The sequence below is a fragment of the Exophiala viscosa genome (genome assembly GCF_022695815.1).
Source record: "Exophiala viscosa unplaced genomic scaffold EDD37scaffold_1, whole genome shotgun sequence".
Lineage (NCBI taxonomy): Eukaryota > Fungi > Ascomycota > Eurotiomycetes > Chaetothyriales > Herpotrichiellaceae > Exophiala > Exophiala viscosa.
The window spans coordinates 890,401-906,713 of record NW_026944353.1 but is presented as its reverse complement, the minus strand read 5'-3'; the positions used below and the strand labels follow the sequence as shown (position 1 = coordinate 906,713).

Sequence of the window (16,313 nt, the reverse complement as noted above, 5' to 3'; positions counted from 1 at the left end):
TTTCTCGAACACAACCTCGATACATTCTCCTCTCTTCGCTTCGGCATATGCAGATCTCCCGCCAAGAACAGACCTCGTCCTCAGGCGGGAGAGTGCTCTTCTGACCACTGTCGACAGCTAAAGTTGTCTCGAATGGTCGTTCTGCGCCTCAGCTGATCACCTGTATTGTTCCAGGTCTCCGTCTTCTCAGAAGCTGTTGCGCTGCCTTCATCTCAGACGGCCATCCCACGATCAACCAAAAGGCGAATAACCACCTCGGCCACCACCGTTTTGGAATCTAAACCCACCACCTCCGCCTCCACCAAATGGACTGCCACCGCCGCCACCACCGCCGCCGCCGTTCATCATATTAAACAGCATCTCCGGGTCGATCTGCATGCCACCGCCGCCACCCATGCCTCCCATGCCGCCGAAGCCACCCATACCACCAGGGAATCCTCCACCCATGCCACCCATTCCGGGCTCCATGAGGTCCGCGCCGGAATCGTAAATCTGCCTCTTCTGCGGATCAAGCAAGGTCTCTTTCGCCTCCAAACAGTCCTTGAATTCCTCTTCTTTCACCTTGTCTCCCTGCGTCTTATCCGGATGTAGCACGGCAGCCCTACGTTTGTAAGCTCGTTCAATGTCCTTGTCACCCGCGTCCTTGTCCACGCCGAGGATCTTGTAGTAGTCCTTCCGCTTGGACTTCTTCAATTCAAGCTCGGCGTTGCGCAGCTCTTTGCTTAATTCTGGGTCGCCTGGGTTGTCCTCGGCGAGGGACTTGTAATCCTTGACTGCTTGCTCCCAATCACCAGACTCCCCAGTCGCTTTGGCACGAGTCCGCCGGGCCTTGCTGTATGTTGGGTCGAGTTTGAGAGCCTGGTCGCAGTCGGCTTTCGCTTCGTCAAATTCTTTGATCTTGATCCGAGCCATGGCACGGTTGCCCAGCAGTTTGGCGTTGGTGACTTTGTTTGAAGGATCAATGGTAAGAGCCTCGGTATAAGCTGGCACAGCATCCGAATATCGTCCTCTCTTGAACATATCGTTGGCCTCTGTCCTGGCTCTGTCCAACTTCTTCATTGTGCGCAAGCAATTTCGTGCATCAGCGTTGTCTGGGTCCAGCGATAGAGCTTGTCTGAAATAATCTTCGGCCCGTTCGTAATCGCTTTTTCCATGTCGGGGCTTGTCATCCTTCAGGTAGAATGCTCGGCCAGCAAGCGCGATAGCCTCAGCGTCCATGGGATTCTCCCGCATCAGGCTCTGTGAGATAGCTTGTACCTCACCCAACGAATTAGCAGTTGCGGACTTGAGGTTCGCTTTTGCTCTCAAAATCTGCCAACTTCTCGGTGTTGGTGTGCCTGCTCCCAGTGTCTGCTTCGCCTGATCAATGCTCCATAGCGCCATATTGCCGTTGCCATCTTCCGAGTTGATCTGTTTCTCTGCCATCTCTATTGATTGCAGTGCCTTTCGAGCGGCCGCGGTGTCGGTTGCCGAGGCATTTGGAATTTTCGCATAAGTATCCAATGCATCCTGAGGGCGGCCCAGCGATGTGTATATTCGAGCAAGACGGTGCAGGATTTTATCGTTGTTGGGGTCAAGTCGGTTGGCTTGTAATGAATCGCCGAGTGCTTGACTGTATTTGTTTGCTGAGATGTATGCCGCAGCTCGGTTGGACAAGTAGGTAGGATTGGAAGGTTCCGCATCGACAGCTGGGGAATGTCAGCTCAGATTCCATGGAGTACTCTGTAAGACATACCTTTTGTGTATTCCGCAATTGCTCGGTCATAATCTTTGGCTTTGAAGAATTTGTTACCTGCGGCTTTGCAGGCCTCGGGGTCTACCTTTGGTGCGGGTGGTTCTTTATGAGGGGGAGGAGTAGGACTTCGTTCCTCATGGCCATCAGTGGTGCCATTGCTGGCGACATTTGTGTCTTCAGGAAAGGCTCCTGGTGTATCTTGTGAGGGCGTGGCGGGTGGTGATGACCCATTTGGCACTGCATTATCATTGTTTGCCTCTGAGAGGTCTCTGTCCACAGACATGGACTCTCTGTTGGCTTCAGCCTCTTGTCGAGCCATTTGAGCCTGCAATTGGCGCAATTGGTCTGGAGGCAGGTTTAGAGGATGTGTGTCTGGATCGAGTTTGGCCTTCTTCTTTTCCTTATCCTTGTCGCTCTTTTTGGGATATTTTGACTTCGGCATGGGCGACGATGGACGGAATTTTGCACCAGTAGTCGTTGCGGCGGCTGTGGGTGGGGCAGAGGCACCGAGACTGACACTGGGACGGGATCGTGCGTGGGCGTGGGCGTAGGTGGTAGTCTGAGATCTGCTCGGCGGCTTCGTACTGCTGCCGCTGCTACCCTCCTTGTTGAGGGAGCGCAGTAGGTTCCGAAGGTTGGCCTCAGTTAAAGGTGCAGGCTCGGACTGGTCACGATTAGGCTTTGACGTTTCGGCGAGAAGCGGGAGAGGCGCCGTATACGACGTTGATCGATTAGTAGTGATTGTCGACTTCGTCGGACGAGGTTCTTGTGCTCTGGAATTTAGCGATGAAACTCGATCTCTTTGCTGATTATCGTTCTGTTCGAATTTTCTCGAATCCTTGTGGCTTTGAGCGGGACTTTGGTTAGAGCCGCCGAAATCTCCTCGCGGGTCTCTAATTTGGTGATTTTCGGGGCCGTTGTTCTTGTCGATAGGCGTACTTGACCCCTGTCGTGCCGGACTTGGGTGTTCTTCAGCCTTGACTGGTTGGCGATTGCCTCGAGGCATGTTGTGGTTGCTCGCTCGTCGTTTCGCTTGTGAGATTGTGGATTCTTCAGGCTCTGATCCATCAGCAAGTTCAACAGTACATGACTTTCTCTTTTTGCCGTGCGACATAGTGAACGATGAGTGCGCGAGACTAGTTATAGCTTCTAGGCCATTTAGAGCGCGACGTCGGCTTGGTTACAAACGACAGAGGCTGTGTGCACGATCAAGCAGTGTGAACGAAGGCGGACAGCGACATCAAGAGAAATTCTGCCAGACCGCTCAGGATGCAGAAAGCATGGCCCGTTATGTCTGCTTCAGAGACATTTGTCTCCGTGCTTCACGTTCTCAATTCCATGAGCATCGTTATGCAAGCCTGATCAGCACCATCATGCAAGCCTGTTCAGCGCTCAGCATGCATTCATTCGTTGAGGCTTGCTCGACGTCCCATGCCGGCGAAGGAGCCTCCTACTGGCTAGAGTGCCACCTGCTGTAGACGTCCCGCATGAAGCAGACATCGAGCAGTATGACAAGGCTTCACGACACCACTGATATGATGGCGCTGTCGTGTGCCAGATCATCTTCATACCCCAGATTTTCGTGCAAGGCTCCATGTTTATCTCTACGTGACTTCTCTTATCTCAACACATTTCGTCATCAATCTCAGAAAATGTTCAGCCTCGTCTCCTCAATGACAATCTCGCCTCCATCATTCTTCAACTTCTTCCCTCCCAACACCCTTCTCACCTCAATCCTTCACCATTCCTCCCACCTTGAACCTCACCTTGCGCTCTTCCATCCCACATATACTCATCCTCCTCCTCTGTATAGCCGTGCCCCTCCTCATCCCGACATACCCTCCATCAATCATGCCTCGCTCCAAATCCAAATCACAACCACAAGACCCTCAACCACCCCCTCCCATTTCCGCACCCTCCACATTCACCGACTCCCTCCCCCTCCCCACAATCATAGTCTTCGACCTCGATTACACCCTTTGGCCCTTCTGGGTCGACACCCACGTCTCCGCGCCCGTCAAACCCGCGACTCCCCCTCCCGCCCACAACACCCGCATGCTCGACCGCTGGGGCGAGTCCTTCGGCTTCTACTCAGATATTCCAGGCATTCTCGCCTCCGGCCACGAACGGGGCATCACAATGTCCCTCGCTAGCCGGACCCACGCGCCAGATCTTGCAAGGGACATGCTCCGCGGCCTGACCGTACCCTCAAACAGCGCTGCCACAGACTCCTCCAAGGCCAAACCTCTTCGCGCGATAGACTTCTTCGTCCACGCGCAGATATATCCCGGCACCAAGACCACGCATTTCAAGCGGATACAAGCGGCCACCGAAAAGGCAGGCAGCGAAGTCCCGTTCGAAGACATGCTGTTCTTCGACGACGAAGGGCGCAACCGCAACGTCGAGACCGAGTTGGGCGTTACATTCTGGCTGGTCCCCCACGGTGTGACCAAGGACGAGGTTGACAACGGTGTCTGGGAGTGGAGGAAACGGAGAGGGATAACCAGGAAAGATTTGCCTGCAAAAGAAAGCCATGCTGCCGAGTTAGAAGGTTGAATGGCCGCAGAAGACTTATAAACCGGATTTACTATAAAGAGGGGGTTTCGCTTTTAACTTGCTTTTTGGAGCAAGAAAATAGACAAGATGCGTGGATTTGACGAATTCTTTTCTAGCGAGGCGTCTTGGGACAACCGTGTCAGCATTCCTCGTTTATATCACAATAACCATAGACGAATTGCAAAAGTGTGGTAGATGGCGTCACACCATGAAAGCATTACAGTGGTTGAATTGTCTTTAGACCTTCTCTGCTATTCGTTATCGTACACATCGCCGAACCCCAAGACACCTCGTCTCCACGAGTCGGTCCACGATCCTGACGGCTCCAGTGAACCGTCACAAGACAGGCCCCCCGAAATATTAATCTTCGCCCGTGTCCAAGACTGCTTTTGGTCCTGTTCAGAACCATAGTCTTCGACCTGAAAAAAAAAGGGTCGTACACCGCTCATGTACTGCAAGTAGGTCGTCCCCGAACCAGGTCGCCCTATGCCGTTTCCCTGTACAGTACGGCTGCATTGTTGGGGTATCAAGAAGATTCAATAGTTGTACAAGTGTGATTCGTTTCCCCGAAGTTGAGCGGCTTGTTGATCAACCATCGCCAGCAATTGTAACGCGACGATCGATGTCCGCCTGTCAAGTGATCCTCTCAACCTCTTGACCGTCTCTTCGAGCTGGCGGGCATCGCGATTTCGACAAGTTGGTCTCCATCGTCATCATCATCGTGATCGTCTTGACCCGCGAACTCTGAGGACTGTTCATCAGGATCACTCATATCAAATGTACCGCCCAACTTTTCTTTCTCCATTAGACTCAGCACCTCTTCATCCGAGCTGTTACTCTCCTCGGTTGGCGCCACCATCTCGCCCATCTCTTCATCCTCGAAAACTTCCAGTGGGCGTCGTTCAAGACTGGTTCGTGCCTCCAAGGGCGGATTCTCGGGCTCGGCATCTGAACCTGAGTCGGACGACGAATCATCTATCGTCCCGTCGAAGTCATCGTGCGAGGATGAGCCATGGCCATCGTGATTGGACGTCGAAAAAAGACTCGTCAGACCTCGACTCATCGAAAAGGCATGGTGATCCCCGGTACTCTGATTCAATGTGTTGGCATTGTTTCGCTTACCAAACGTGGTGATATCCTGCTCTTCTTCATCCAATGAAAATGGATCACCAGATTCATTGTCATCCGCGTTGCCTAACGCAGCGAATGGGTCGTCTGCTTCCGATCCAAACTCGGATGCAGCAACTTCTTGCTCAGCGTCTTGCTTGTGTCTTGCTAAGCGATCGGCCAATCGTCGACGAGCACGGGAAGGCTCAATGTTGAGTGGTGCTGGTGGAGGTGGTAGTAATGGTACGGGCTGGTCAGACTGTAAAGCAACATTATCAGCCTAAGAAATGAACAGTCGTCGCATTGCATAAGTCGCACTCACATTCTCCGATACAAGGCCGGTATCAGCTGCTGCAAGCTGAGTAGCCGCTCGGCCATGCTCGTCATCTTCTGCATCATCCATGTCCTCGTCTTCATCATCGGATGAGCTTCCGAACCCACTCGAAAGTGATCCATTCGAGTTGTACCCTGCACTAGTGGCACTTCCATTATTCGACAGATCGATGCTGTCTAGGGCATGTTGACCAGCACCCAATCCGGCGGCAGCCAGACCAGTCGAGGCACCAAATGTCTGACCAGCATTCACAGCGTTCAGTACAGCCTGCCTAGGGCCGAGACCGTTGTCAGGTCTAAAGCCTCCCAGGATTGCATTATCTCGTTCTCTGGTGTCCGCAAGTGTCTTAGTAACGTATTCTTCCCAGGATTGGGAATAGATGGAGTCCTGGACCACAGGCGACAGTAATTCTCTGGGATGACGTTCGCCGAATTTGACGACTTCTTCAGCGACTAATGTCAGGTGACCCATGTAGCCAAGGCGCATATTCTTGGTCTGCTGCTCCTCATCGCTTCGTCGTTGACCTTCGATGATGGCATCAGTGATCCGACCTGTCTCAAAGAGATCAAAGGCCAGGGATCTGTTCTGGCCTCTGTCCATAGGACCATTGAAAACTTGTTGGACAACATCATATACAACGTTGTGCAGAAAATTGTTCCACGGAAAGCGGAAGAAGAAATTCTGTATACGGGTTAGGAGGGAAATCTTCGAAGCTGGGTCAGTATGTACTTACCAGAATAGTTGGTACCACCTTGTTCTCGACGAACATGACCTTCAGGTAATCTCCCACCACCGGTGATTCTCCGCTCTGCTTTTCGAGTTCTGCGACGTGCATCGTGTCATCTTGTGCAGTCTGGAAAGAGTCTCCGACCAGCTGGCTACTTTCGCTAATTTCACTCGTCTGGCCCTCGGAAGAGCTCTTCGTGGGTTCTGGACTGGTTGCCGTTGGTGTCTTGTTGGGATCGGAAGCTTGCGAGAATAGCGGTGCTGGCTTGTCTTCTGTGCGAGAAGAGATATCACCAGGCGGAATTGCGGATGCAGAACTGGATTCGTGTTGCTCAGGGGAAGAGGTCATGACGGTGTCCTCGTTGTTATCCAGGCTCAAACGTCGCACAGTTTCATCCAGATTCCCTGTGGGTGTGGTTGGCTCTTTAGAAGTCGAGTGAGGTTCTGAGCGGCGAGGAGATTGCGGTTGTTCCGCACCGTCATCTTTTGGAGACTCTGTCACATCGGAAACGCCTACTTTCTCAAACTCGTCTTCGTCACCGAGGTTGGAGATTCGCAGCTCCTCAGTAGACGTAGACGCCGAAGGAGTGAAAGCATTCTCGAATTTCGAGGAACTGACCGAGATGTCGACCGCCGATTCTTCCGACTGTTTGGTAGACAGGAAAGCTCCTTGTTGTCTTAATCGTTCCCGCTCGGCATCTCTCTGTTGAATCAGCTCTTCACTACCTGGTTCGTTCAATAACCCCATATTGCTGCAATGCAGCAACTCAGCCATCAGCTCGCAAGTCTTGAACCGGTCAAAGCCCAGAGGCTCAATTTGGGTTCCCCAAGCAGACTTCAAGTGGCCTCGTTCCTCTACGCTCGTCGTTTCACCTTTCGTGACTGTGTGCTTTGAGCTGAGGATAAGGTGCATGAAGTCGGGGACATATTGAGCAAATAATTTCAAGAGTGTGCCGAGGTAGATGGGATCGTGGTTCGTGGGAGGGGTGTCTGAGCCATGACTTTGATCGGGATCGTAGTCGGAATTGTTCTTACGGATGACTTCGATCACAATACCGACACCAACCGTGAGTGGATTGCCACCCTTGAGCATGTACGAAATGAGCTGTTGGATACACTTCTCAGAGACAAGTTGACGCGTAAGACTGTTCGGGCCGATACAAGATTGTTGATCCTGGGCTGCATTTGCTGAGATGGTGATGATGGCCTTCAAGAAGTCACCAGCGGAAGTCTGAGTCGAGGAGTTGCAGTCCGGAGACAGGTTTGAAAGCAACATTGGTATCAGATCCTGGTCGTGCAACCAGTCCACGATTCCCATACCACCATCCGACTTTTCCAGACTAATGATCTTCAGGAGCAAGTCCATGACCATAGGGCAATCCACATGCTGCAAAATGGCTGGCACAATGCCTGGTAGCGACTTGAAGAAGTCCAGCATGTCCTCTGTTTTCTTTTCCAGAAGTGTTTCGTTGACTTTGGTGAAATACCCGGCCTGTAATGGATCGAGTGGAGCTGGTTGACGAAGGAAATCCCAAAAATCGGTCAGATAGGGCGTGTTGGCCATCAAAGACTCGGTGATGGACCAGGTCTCGCAAGACAATATCTCACAAGCCACAAAGGCATATTTCAACCTCTTCTTCTCAGCCTTCTCTTGCTCCTCATCGGATGGCTTGTCGGCATCCCGGGCGTCTTCTTTGACTGTTTCGTCATCTTCATTGTCTTCCGACTCCATCGACGGCCCTGGCGCTATCACATATTTCAGGAGAGTATGGAGGTTGTTTTCTTCGCGCAGAAACTCTATCAGCTTTGTGTGGTGTGACTTGAGCTCCTGAATGAGGTCAGACTCCTCCAGCAGGTCCTCAAGTTTAACATTGGGCTTGTCGAGAAGGGTGTCAATTGTTGATATGTTGGAGTAGCCTCCAAAGCGCCAGAACATTTTCACAAATTCCTCTTCAATGAGGTCGGCGATTTCTTAGTAGTGGTACAGACGTGAAGGTGTGTGATTGTGGTATAACAGGCCGTAGGCAGTCGTGAGTCGTAGTTCGAAGACTAAGCAAGACATAGAAATGCGGTCCAGGGCTACATTCGCTAAAGTCAGCTGGTACTCTTTGTGCGGCGAGACAAAGATAAGAGGGTTGAAGTCCAATCCTGTTCGATGCGCGACAGCAGGTCTAAGAGATAGGCTCACCTGTTTGTTGAAAGGAGTGACTGGAGTAGACGTCAGATGACAGGGCTGAGGCTGCGATATTCGAGCCGGCGCCTTTTGTTGTGCAAGCAGAGGTGAAGTCGCGCGTGAAAGAATGGCGTCAAGGCAGTTGTTGGATGGAGGTGTGCATGCGGTGGACACGAGATGCTGCGAATTGAGTGCGTAGCCTACGGAACTGCGGACTTGACCTCGGGCGGCTGGATGCGCATGCGCTGTTCAATCAATCCGCCTGTCGGGTACCGAACACAGATGCCTGGCGAAGTTATGTTTTTCTAGCTGGCACTCTCATAGCAAGATCTCAGGTAGGCTTCTAAGAATAAACTAGATTGTGTGACGCGCAATATACCTAAATTACTACTTGAGGTTCCGGCAAATACAGTTCGATCTAGGAGGGCGAATAAACGCTGCTTTAAGCAGTACTTCATCTGTTCAAATACCTAGATATCACATTCCGGCAGGGCTGGATGGATTCAACTACATTGATCGTGCCCATCCGATAAACCTTCATACATGGCGACCTTGGCTGACGCTGCGGTGGACAGATTGTGTTGGCGTTCTGTTGTGGAAAGTACGGCCTACACGAACGAGGCCGTGCCACGAGGCTCCCTGAGCTTCCGTCGGTAGTTTCAGCCTCATGGCGATCAAGAACAATGAAGATCAGCTTTGGGACGATACCTACGTTGCGCATGGACATAATTAAGAAGACGGGATCGTCTTCGCGTAGTAGATGCCAGAAAGGTTCTTGTTGACCATGACTGCAAATTGGAACAAGTCAGCCTTGTTCAAGCCGTACACGACATCTTTACCGGCTAAACCTCGGACGTAACTGATCATGTTGTTTCTCTGGCGGGAATGACGCAGGCTGCCTTTCTTTCATTCTTGCAGACAAGAAGCATATCCTCAGAGATCGCCTACTCGCACCGGCTATAGACGAGCCACAACATCGCAAAGATGAATCGGCTATTTGGGTCCAAGAATAATGCTCCAAAGCCGACCCTGAACAGTGCCATCCAAAATGTACTGCCACTACGTTCCTTGTCCAGACCCTTCCCATATTCTAACGATTGAACAGGTTGAGACAAGGATCGATTCAATCGACGTCAAGTTGGCCAAAATCAATGCCGAGCTCTCCACATACCAGCAGAAGCTGGGCAAAATGCGCGACGGACCGGGCAAGCAAGCCATCAAACAGAAAGCCCTCAAAGTACTGCAACAGCGCAAGATGTATGAGTCGCAGAGAGACCAATTACAACAGCAGTCGTGGAACATGGAACAAGCTGGGGTGATGCAGGACAACCTGAAAAATGTCATGACTACGGTAGACGCAATGAAGACCACAAACAAAGCACTGAAACAACAATATGGGAAGATCAATATCGACAAGATTGAACAGATGCAGGATGAGATGGCGGATCTGATGGAAGTCGGCAATGAGATCAACGAGAGTATAAGTCGAGCATACGACGTACCCGAAGATGTAGACGAGGCAGAGTTGGATGCCGAACTTGAAGCCCTTGGAGAAGACATGATGTTTGAGCAAGCAGGCGCGGAAAGCGCGCCAGGCTTCTTACAAGATGAAGTCGCGCCACCCCAGTTTGTTGATGAACCTCCGGAAAACACCAAAGTCAAAGAAGCCGCTGGTGGCGTTGGCTAAGAAGACATCGCGCCAGAAGGAACCATTCCTCCACATTATGAAGCTTTAGCGACTGGGCGGATTCTCTCCCTACGAGAGATCTTGTTGTATTTGTTTTCTGGTTTCAGGCCAGGCGTCAGGGTGGGTGTGGCGTCGAATAATTCAATATGATACCGTGATGCAACTCAAGTCCGTCCTCCGCAAAGAACCCCTGCCACTCTCATGAATTCTTCTTCTGATCCTGCGTCCAAGCCTTTACGGCTTTAGGTCCCTCGTGGGCCGCTTTGAAGAGCTGGCGCTCGGTCTCATCCAGGCCCCTCAGAAACTCAGCACCATCTCCGAGGGCACCTCGCGGGTTGTGCGCTTGATCAGCAATTTCTGACGCTCGTGCTTTGAATGTCTGATAATGTCGTCAGCGTCGCATCTGCCGTAAACAAGCTGCACCAACAAAACCGCAGAAACTCATTGAGAGACTGCCCGTAAAGTACTTACATCCAACAAAGTGTCTAAGACAGCTTGATCATCAAATAACTCCATAATACGAGCACCAAGCGCGTAAAAATGTGGTGCTTGCGCTCGTAGATCGACCGTCTTCGGGTCTGCTTTTAGAGCATTGATCACCCGCTGCTGAAGCGGCGTAGGGAAGTTGAGGGTGACCAGCTGGGATGCTCCGGGTGTAGCTCTGAGCGACATCGTCAGTCCCTAGATAGGCTGAAACCATGAAGCTGAAACTATTACTCACCCAGTCGAGACTGCAAGCATTACTCCTAACCACATTGGTAACTCTATAGTCGTGCCAGATTTGACCTATGGAAGTCTCAGCGTTGTTTCTCGGAATCCAAAGTTGATACTGACAGTACCGCCGGCATTGCCGTCCAAATAGCCCAGTCCTGGTACATCGAGCTGGAAAGTACAAGGCAGTTTCTGGGTGTCGGTCAAGATGGCGTCAATATCGTAGTAGGACATTGCCCTTTCTTTTTCATCTCGAGTGCTTCTTCAATGTAGCTTGACTCAAGAAAGATACTGACCGCTATATCATTCTATGGTACGGTACAAGGAACTAAGTGAGTATGAGAGAAAGGGAGTCGTTCCAGAACAGCCAATCAACGCGTCAACCTCAGCCTTGCCGACGCGTCTTTACATTGATTGTCAGACGAGGCTGCGCTACTCTTCCTTAATCTTGTACGGTCCAAACATCTGCTTCATCATCACCAATGTCTTCTCCCCTTCGTTGTTATTTCGACTATGAGCACTCAAGCTGCTCAACCAGCTCCGCAGTCAACCTCGTCGTCACGCCCACCGGTATCACTTGGTCAAACCACACATCTTGACCCGGGTGCCTACGTTCGCGGCAGTCACGCTATCACACTCGGTGAGCATAGTCTGGTACATCCACGCGCTCACCTTGTAGCGATTCATGGTCCAATATCAATCGGCGACGGGTGCATCATCTCCGAGAAGTGCGTGATCGGTGGTCCGGTGCAAGGCTCAGCTAGTCCAGGACTACCTCAAAGCCCTGAGACTGAGCACAACGAGTCTGATCCATCGAAGACCACAATTGGTGCAAATGTCTACATTCAAGCAAATGCACAGATCCATGCGGGAGCCACCATTCAAGATGCCGTGCTGATTGAGGCACATGCCGTGGTTCTGTTAGGTGTCACTGTCGGTTCGCATGCCAAAGTTTGCGCAGGAGTTACGCTAGAACGGGATCTTGAGGATTGGGCAGTCGTGTATGGCCATGGAGATGTCAAACGATCGAGGAAACCGAGTGCCGATGCTGGCGCGGAACAGGCAGATCTCGTCGAGACGGTGAGGCTAAAAGCTATGGACAAAGAGCGGGAAGGTACGGCTGCTATCTTGAAGTTGGCTTCACGAATGGCCAGTGTGGCAAAGAAGAAATGAGCGGCCGCATAATCCTATCATCCATGAGCCAGAGAGATCTGAAAGCACTTGGTGTTGTGAGTCTAGGGTGCGCCCAGTCCTTCTACGACTTCCTGGGCGCAAGTGCTGACCGAAGCTCGCCGCTTTCTTTTCAAGAGGAGGTCCACCATCAACACGTCGAGTTTGCCGCACCCATCACACGGTGTCCCACAGACTTCTTAGTCTGTATGAAATCAACTTTGTTGGCCAGGCATCAGATGGCTTTGTCTGATGTCGTTGAGGAGATACTCACATCTCAGATCCAGATCCTTCGGTTCTATGACCGTGCTATATGTCGGCAGAAAGACTTCGCGGTCAGAGCGGTGCTTGGCAGCTTGCAGGCGCAAAGTAACAGGGGCATGAGTACGAATGCGGTTCTGGATCAACGCTACACGAGGTTGAGACGCTCTTCGATCGAGAACCAAGACAGCAGAACAGACGTACGGCGGATCCGCACCGAGGGACGTTGACTCGATGCACGCGTTCGCCATACTCGGTGAGAGACGTCCAATATAACGGAGCTACCAGTACTGAGTATGTTCCTGTCAATGTCTAGCTCCTAAATTGACTCGGCCATGCTGTTTCGAGCACATGGTACCATGATCCTACAGAGCGACGGGTCTCTACTAGTCAAAAGCTGACCCAGAAGTGCCGAGGGCAAGTGTCCCTGCAAAATTGTGGACGAAAGCGGTGAAAACTCATAGTAGCCATGATGCAGTAAAATCTACAGGAAGTAAACCTTACGACATGCGCCTTGATGGTCTTTTTGAGTGAAGGACAGGGGTGATTCGTTGTTTGTTTACTTTGGCTTCACCTAAACGCGTAAGTGAATGCCAAGCCTCTCCTGCAAGCTACCCTCCGCAAAACATCACTCATCACTCCGCATACAGCTCCTTTAGGGTTAATAACCCTAGATCCATCCTTCCAGAGGTCATCACCAGCGTCAAATACTCTCATCATGCCACCTCGACGAAGTGCACGCTCGGTGAGCAGAAGGAGCTCTCCTCTCTCGGCTCGGGTCGCTCTTCCAGCTACCAGCAATGATGCGACGCAGAGCCAACGAGCCACAAGATCCTCAAGTCGCGAAGTCAACACTGCACAACAACAGCTGCAGAACATCACCAATGTCCTGCAACCCGTCAGTGAAGATCTTGAATCGCAGGATGTAGATGAACTCGATGACCCCGACGACCCCGACGATTCTCTTTCGCGGGTAACCAGTTCTTCGGGGACGCGGAGTCAGCTCGCCGACCTGGACCGGGAGGCCATAATTGAATTCCTCGTGGACCTCTATGACGATTCGACAAAGCTGATCGTTCTGTTTGAAGGCCTCGATGACAACGAACTGCGAGAACAATGCGAAAGAATACGGCAACCACAGTCAATACAGCGGCGACGCTTCGAAGGCCGAGAGAAACACCTGCTGACCAGCGGAGAGCCCTACGTGAGCGTCGACTTCATCAGATTCGATCACATCCTCATGAAGATCGCTGAACTCGCTCGTTCAGATGATCTGGAAAGTCTGGGCGATGGCGACTGGCGACCGGATCCGGTTCTCTACCTTGCAAATCTTGCTGTACAATTGCTCAAAGTCTTCAGCCTGTCACCTGATGATCGCGCTAACTACGTCCACTACATGTACCAGAGCTTCCCAAACCTATTTGCAGGCAAACGGTCCTTCCCCATCGAACCAGAGCTATTCGATAGTACTGTCGACCTGAGCATTGATATTCTTACCCAATTCTTTATACAGGACGCAGCTGGAAGTGCAACCGAGGCGGCATTCGATCCGGACGAACTTGCGAACATGATATTTTTGGGAGTTGATGAAGAGCCGAGTAAGGCCTTCCCACACACAACCACCCGGGAAAGGTCCGTGAAACGTCTGCAGTCGATCAGAGAGCATTTCAGTACGGATCCACAACATGCTGTGGACTTCGGCGCTCTCAGGCAGCAGTTCTCTTGGTCTGACTTTCTTTTCTCCGTGGTCAAGTGGACAGTCGCTCGCAAGGCCCAGATACAAGAGGCCATCAAGGCCAGGGGAGGCGTCGAGGGGATTCAGGAAAGGCTGCGCTCCGGGGATTTCTTGCATGATGCAGACTTACTGGCAGGAGCTAGCCCTGAACCTGGGTCAGCTGCAAGTACAGGCGAAGATGACGTGGTTGTTACTGGTAAGGTGATAGAAACACCGCTGCGACAAACAACTTGGAAAGGTCCCGCAACCGGCAAATCCCTGCGACTCGAGTCACATAGACTCAAGGAGCTTAGACAAAAGTGGGCTGCCCGCACATCCGGCCTCAGTGCCGATCCCGTACTGGACGACCCTCCGGAGACCGAACGAGTAATACCCCAATCACCTACGCCGGTCGAGCAAGCTGAGGACGAGCCCGCTGGTGCAGACGAGGAAGTTGAACAAGTGGAAAGGATAGAAGAAGTGCCTGCAGACGCAGTATATGGGGATGGCGAAGCCGAAGAACAAGTGGAACTGGATGAAGGGAATGACGAGCCCGAGGAACCGACTGTGAGACCTGCTGAGGAAGAGATCGTTCCCACACAACAGACACAAATAATCATGGCAACACTTCGTAGGCAGCAAGAACAAAGCGAAAAGGAGAACAAGCAACAAGGACCCATGGCAAGTCAAAAATCAACACAGCCTTCCAAGAAACGTTCTTTGCTTGACCGCCAGGCGAATGCACAGAAGGTCCCATGGAGCGAAGTACCTGAGGAACCATCGCCCCCTCCTGCTAGACCTCACAAACGTCTAAGGACAGGGTCTTCGCATTCAGAGGATTCAGAGGATGACGACTTTCAAGTAGACACGCGTATAGCGCAAGTCCTCCGATCCAGCGCAGAAGGTAGCACCCGCCGAAGACCAGCACCGCTCAATCCCATCCGAGAACGACTACGACCTGCTGTCGAAGAGAGTATCCACCGCGCTCTACCACCACGAACAGCACTCTCATCGAATCCTCAACGACACACCACCCTACCATCAGCATCGCAACCATTGCAATCACGATCCAGCACACAACCACAGAAAGCACAAAGACCGGTTCAATCAAGCCGTCCCACTCCCGAAACCCGCCTGCCTGCTTCCACTGCTCCAGTACACTCTCTAGCATCAGCGCCTCGATCTCCACCTCCGCCGAACGTTGACTACGAACGCATCAATCGCGAAGCAAAGCTCAAGACCCAGCAATACAGAATGTTAAAGGGACCGAAGATCCAAGCCCGCAAATTCTGGGAAGTGGATGAATGCCAGCGTTTGATCGAGCTCATCGAATTGTGCAGCACCAGTTATTCGAGGATCTTGAGTGAAGACTTGGCTCATCCCGATGGACCGCTATTGCAGTCCAGAAATCAGGGCCAATTAAAGGACAAGGCGCGGAACATGAAGATGGATTATTTAAAGTACGTACTCATGCACGTCATACACTTCATTGAGTTGTGTTACTAACACAGCCTGTTCTTCAGAGCGCGACAACGTCTCCCGATAAACTTCGAGCACGTCGGCATTGGCCAACGACTGGTCGACCAGCTGAAGGAACAGGGTATCGACTATGTCCAGGGACGATTTGAGGGTCAAACCCCCCAAGACGATGGTCTGGAGGATTTCGACGAATAAGAATTGTCCTCACTATTGTCTTTTGATGCTTCAGGGATAACGGTTGGCCTCGGAAAAGGGACATGTTTGCAATAGCGGGATAATGTTGGACAGCGTAGGCGCAGGAGGGATTGCTTCAAGCCAGCAGGGGACGTGACTTAAAGGCTGTCTTTGGTGCCTTCGTTGTATACTACGGATGATGACTGGACGTGCCGCAGTCGAAAGAACTGTTTAACGTCTGAACATCAGTACAACGTATGATGCCGCCGTCTCGACGTCCAAAATATTATTTGGCTGCCACTCCGGTCACCCGACGCGTTGCATACAAGCTATCAATATCGATGGGCTACTGTTGCTTCGAATTCCCATCCCCTAAGGAGAGAAAGATCCAAGATGTTATACAAGTCGAAACAAAAGTCGGTGAACCGCCTCCGCCATCATAGATAGTCCTGAGCATGCCAGCTCCAAAACCAGGGTCATCATCAA

General features: G+C 51.7%; 7 protein-coding genes across 7 annotated transcripts; 4 read left to right on the top strand and 3 right to left on the bottom strand.

Moving 5' to 3' along the window:
- Positions 1–193: 193 nt before the first annotated feature.
- Positions 194–2,988, bottom strand: EDD37DRAFT_16686 (uncharacterized protein). Its single transcript, XM_062809813.1, has 2 exons — positions 1,736–2,988; positions 194–1,688 (listed from the first exon to the last, which is right to left on the bottom strand). Exons 1-2 carry the CDS (start codon positions 2,847–2,849, stop codon positions 232–234), a joined length of 2,571 nt encoding a protein of 856 aa, XP_062674569.1. The 5' UTR covers positions 2,850–2,988; the 3' UTR covers positions 194–231.
- A 470-nt stretch (positions 2,989–3,458) lies between these two features.
- EDD37DRAFT_16753 (acid phosphatase-domain-containing protein) lies at positions 3,459–4,399 on the top strand. Its single transcript, XM_062809816.1, has one exon. It carries the CDS (start codon positions 3,587–3,589, stop codon positions 4,289–4,291), a length of 705 nt encoding a protein of 234 aa, XP_062674568.1. The 5' UTR covers positions 3,459–3,586; the 3' UTR covers positions 4,292–4,399.
- Positions 4,400–4,937: 538 nt separating this feature from the next.
- EDD37DRAFT_603601 (SIT4 phosphatase-associated protein-domain-containing protein) lies at positions 4,938–8,394 on the bottom strand (the record flags this gene model as incomplete). Its single annotated transcript, XM_062814665.1, has 3 exons — positions 4,938–5,678; positions 5,721–6,413; positions 6,466–8,394. 3 exons carry the CDS (start codon positions 8,392–8,394, stop codon positions 4,938–4,940), a joined length of 3,363 nt encoding a protein of 1,120 aa, XP_062674567.1.
- Positions 8,395–9,615: 1,221 nt separating this feature from the next.
- Positions 9,616–10,318, top strand: EDD37DRAFT_644466 (Snf7 family; the record flags this gene model as incomplete). The annotated part of the gene is made up of 2 exons (XM_062817518.1): positions 9,616–9,681; positions 9,737–10,318. The coding sequence occupies 2 exons, from the start codon at positions 9,616–9,618 to the stop codon at positions 10,316–10,318; spliced, it is 648 nt and encodes a 215-aa protein (XP_062674566.1).
- A 13-nt stretch (positions 10,319–10,331) lies between these two features.
- Positions 10,332–11,357, bottom strand: EDD37DRAFT_16662 (GINS complex subunit 3). The gene is made up of 4 exons (XM_062809812.1): positions 11,153–11,357; positions 11,040–11,104; positions 10,790–10,979; positions 10,332–10,697 (listed from the first exon to the last, which is right to left on the bottom strand). Exons 1-4 carry the CDS (start codon positions 11,261–11,263, stop codon positions 10,518–10,520), a joined length of 546 nt encoding a protein of 181 aa, XP_062674565.1. The 5' UTR covers positions 11,264–11,357; the 3' UTR covers positions 10,332–10,517.
- Positions 11,358–11,484: 127 nt separating this feature from the next.
- On the top strand, positions 11,485–12,620 carry EDD37DRAFT_16647 (trimeric LpxA-like protein). The gene is made up of 2 exons (XM_062809811.1): positions 11,485–12,269; positions 12,318–12,620. The coding sequence occupies exon 1, from the start codon at positions 11,543–11,545 to the stop codon at positions 12,200–12,202; it is 660 nt and encodes a 219-aa protein (XP_062674564.1). The 5' UTR covers positions 11,485–11,542; the 3' UTR covers positions 12,203–12,269; positions 12,318–12,620.
- A 291-nt stretch (positions 12,621–12,911) lies between these two features.
- EDD37DRAFT_16642 (uncharacterized protein) lies at positions 12,912–15,966 on the top strand. Its single transcript, XM_062809810.1, has 3 exons — positions 12,912–13,042; positions 13,111–15,634; positions 15,698–15,966. Exons 2-3 carry the CDS (start codon positions 13,179–13,181, stop codon positions 15,846–15,848), a joined length of 2,607 nt encoding a protein of 868 aa, XP_062674563.1. The 5' UTR covers positions 12,912–13,042; positions 13,111–13,178; the 3' UTR covers positions 15,849–15,966.
- Positions 15,967–16,313: the final 347 nt, after the last annotated feature.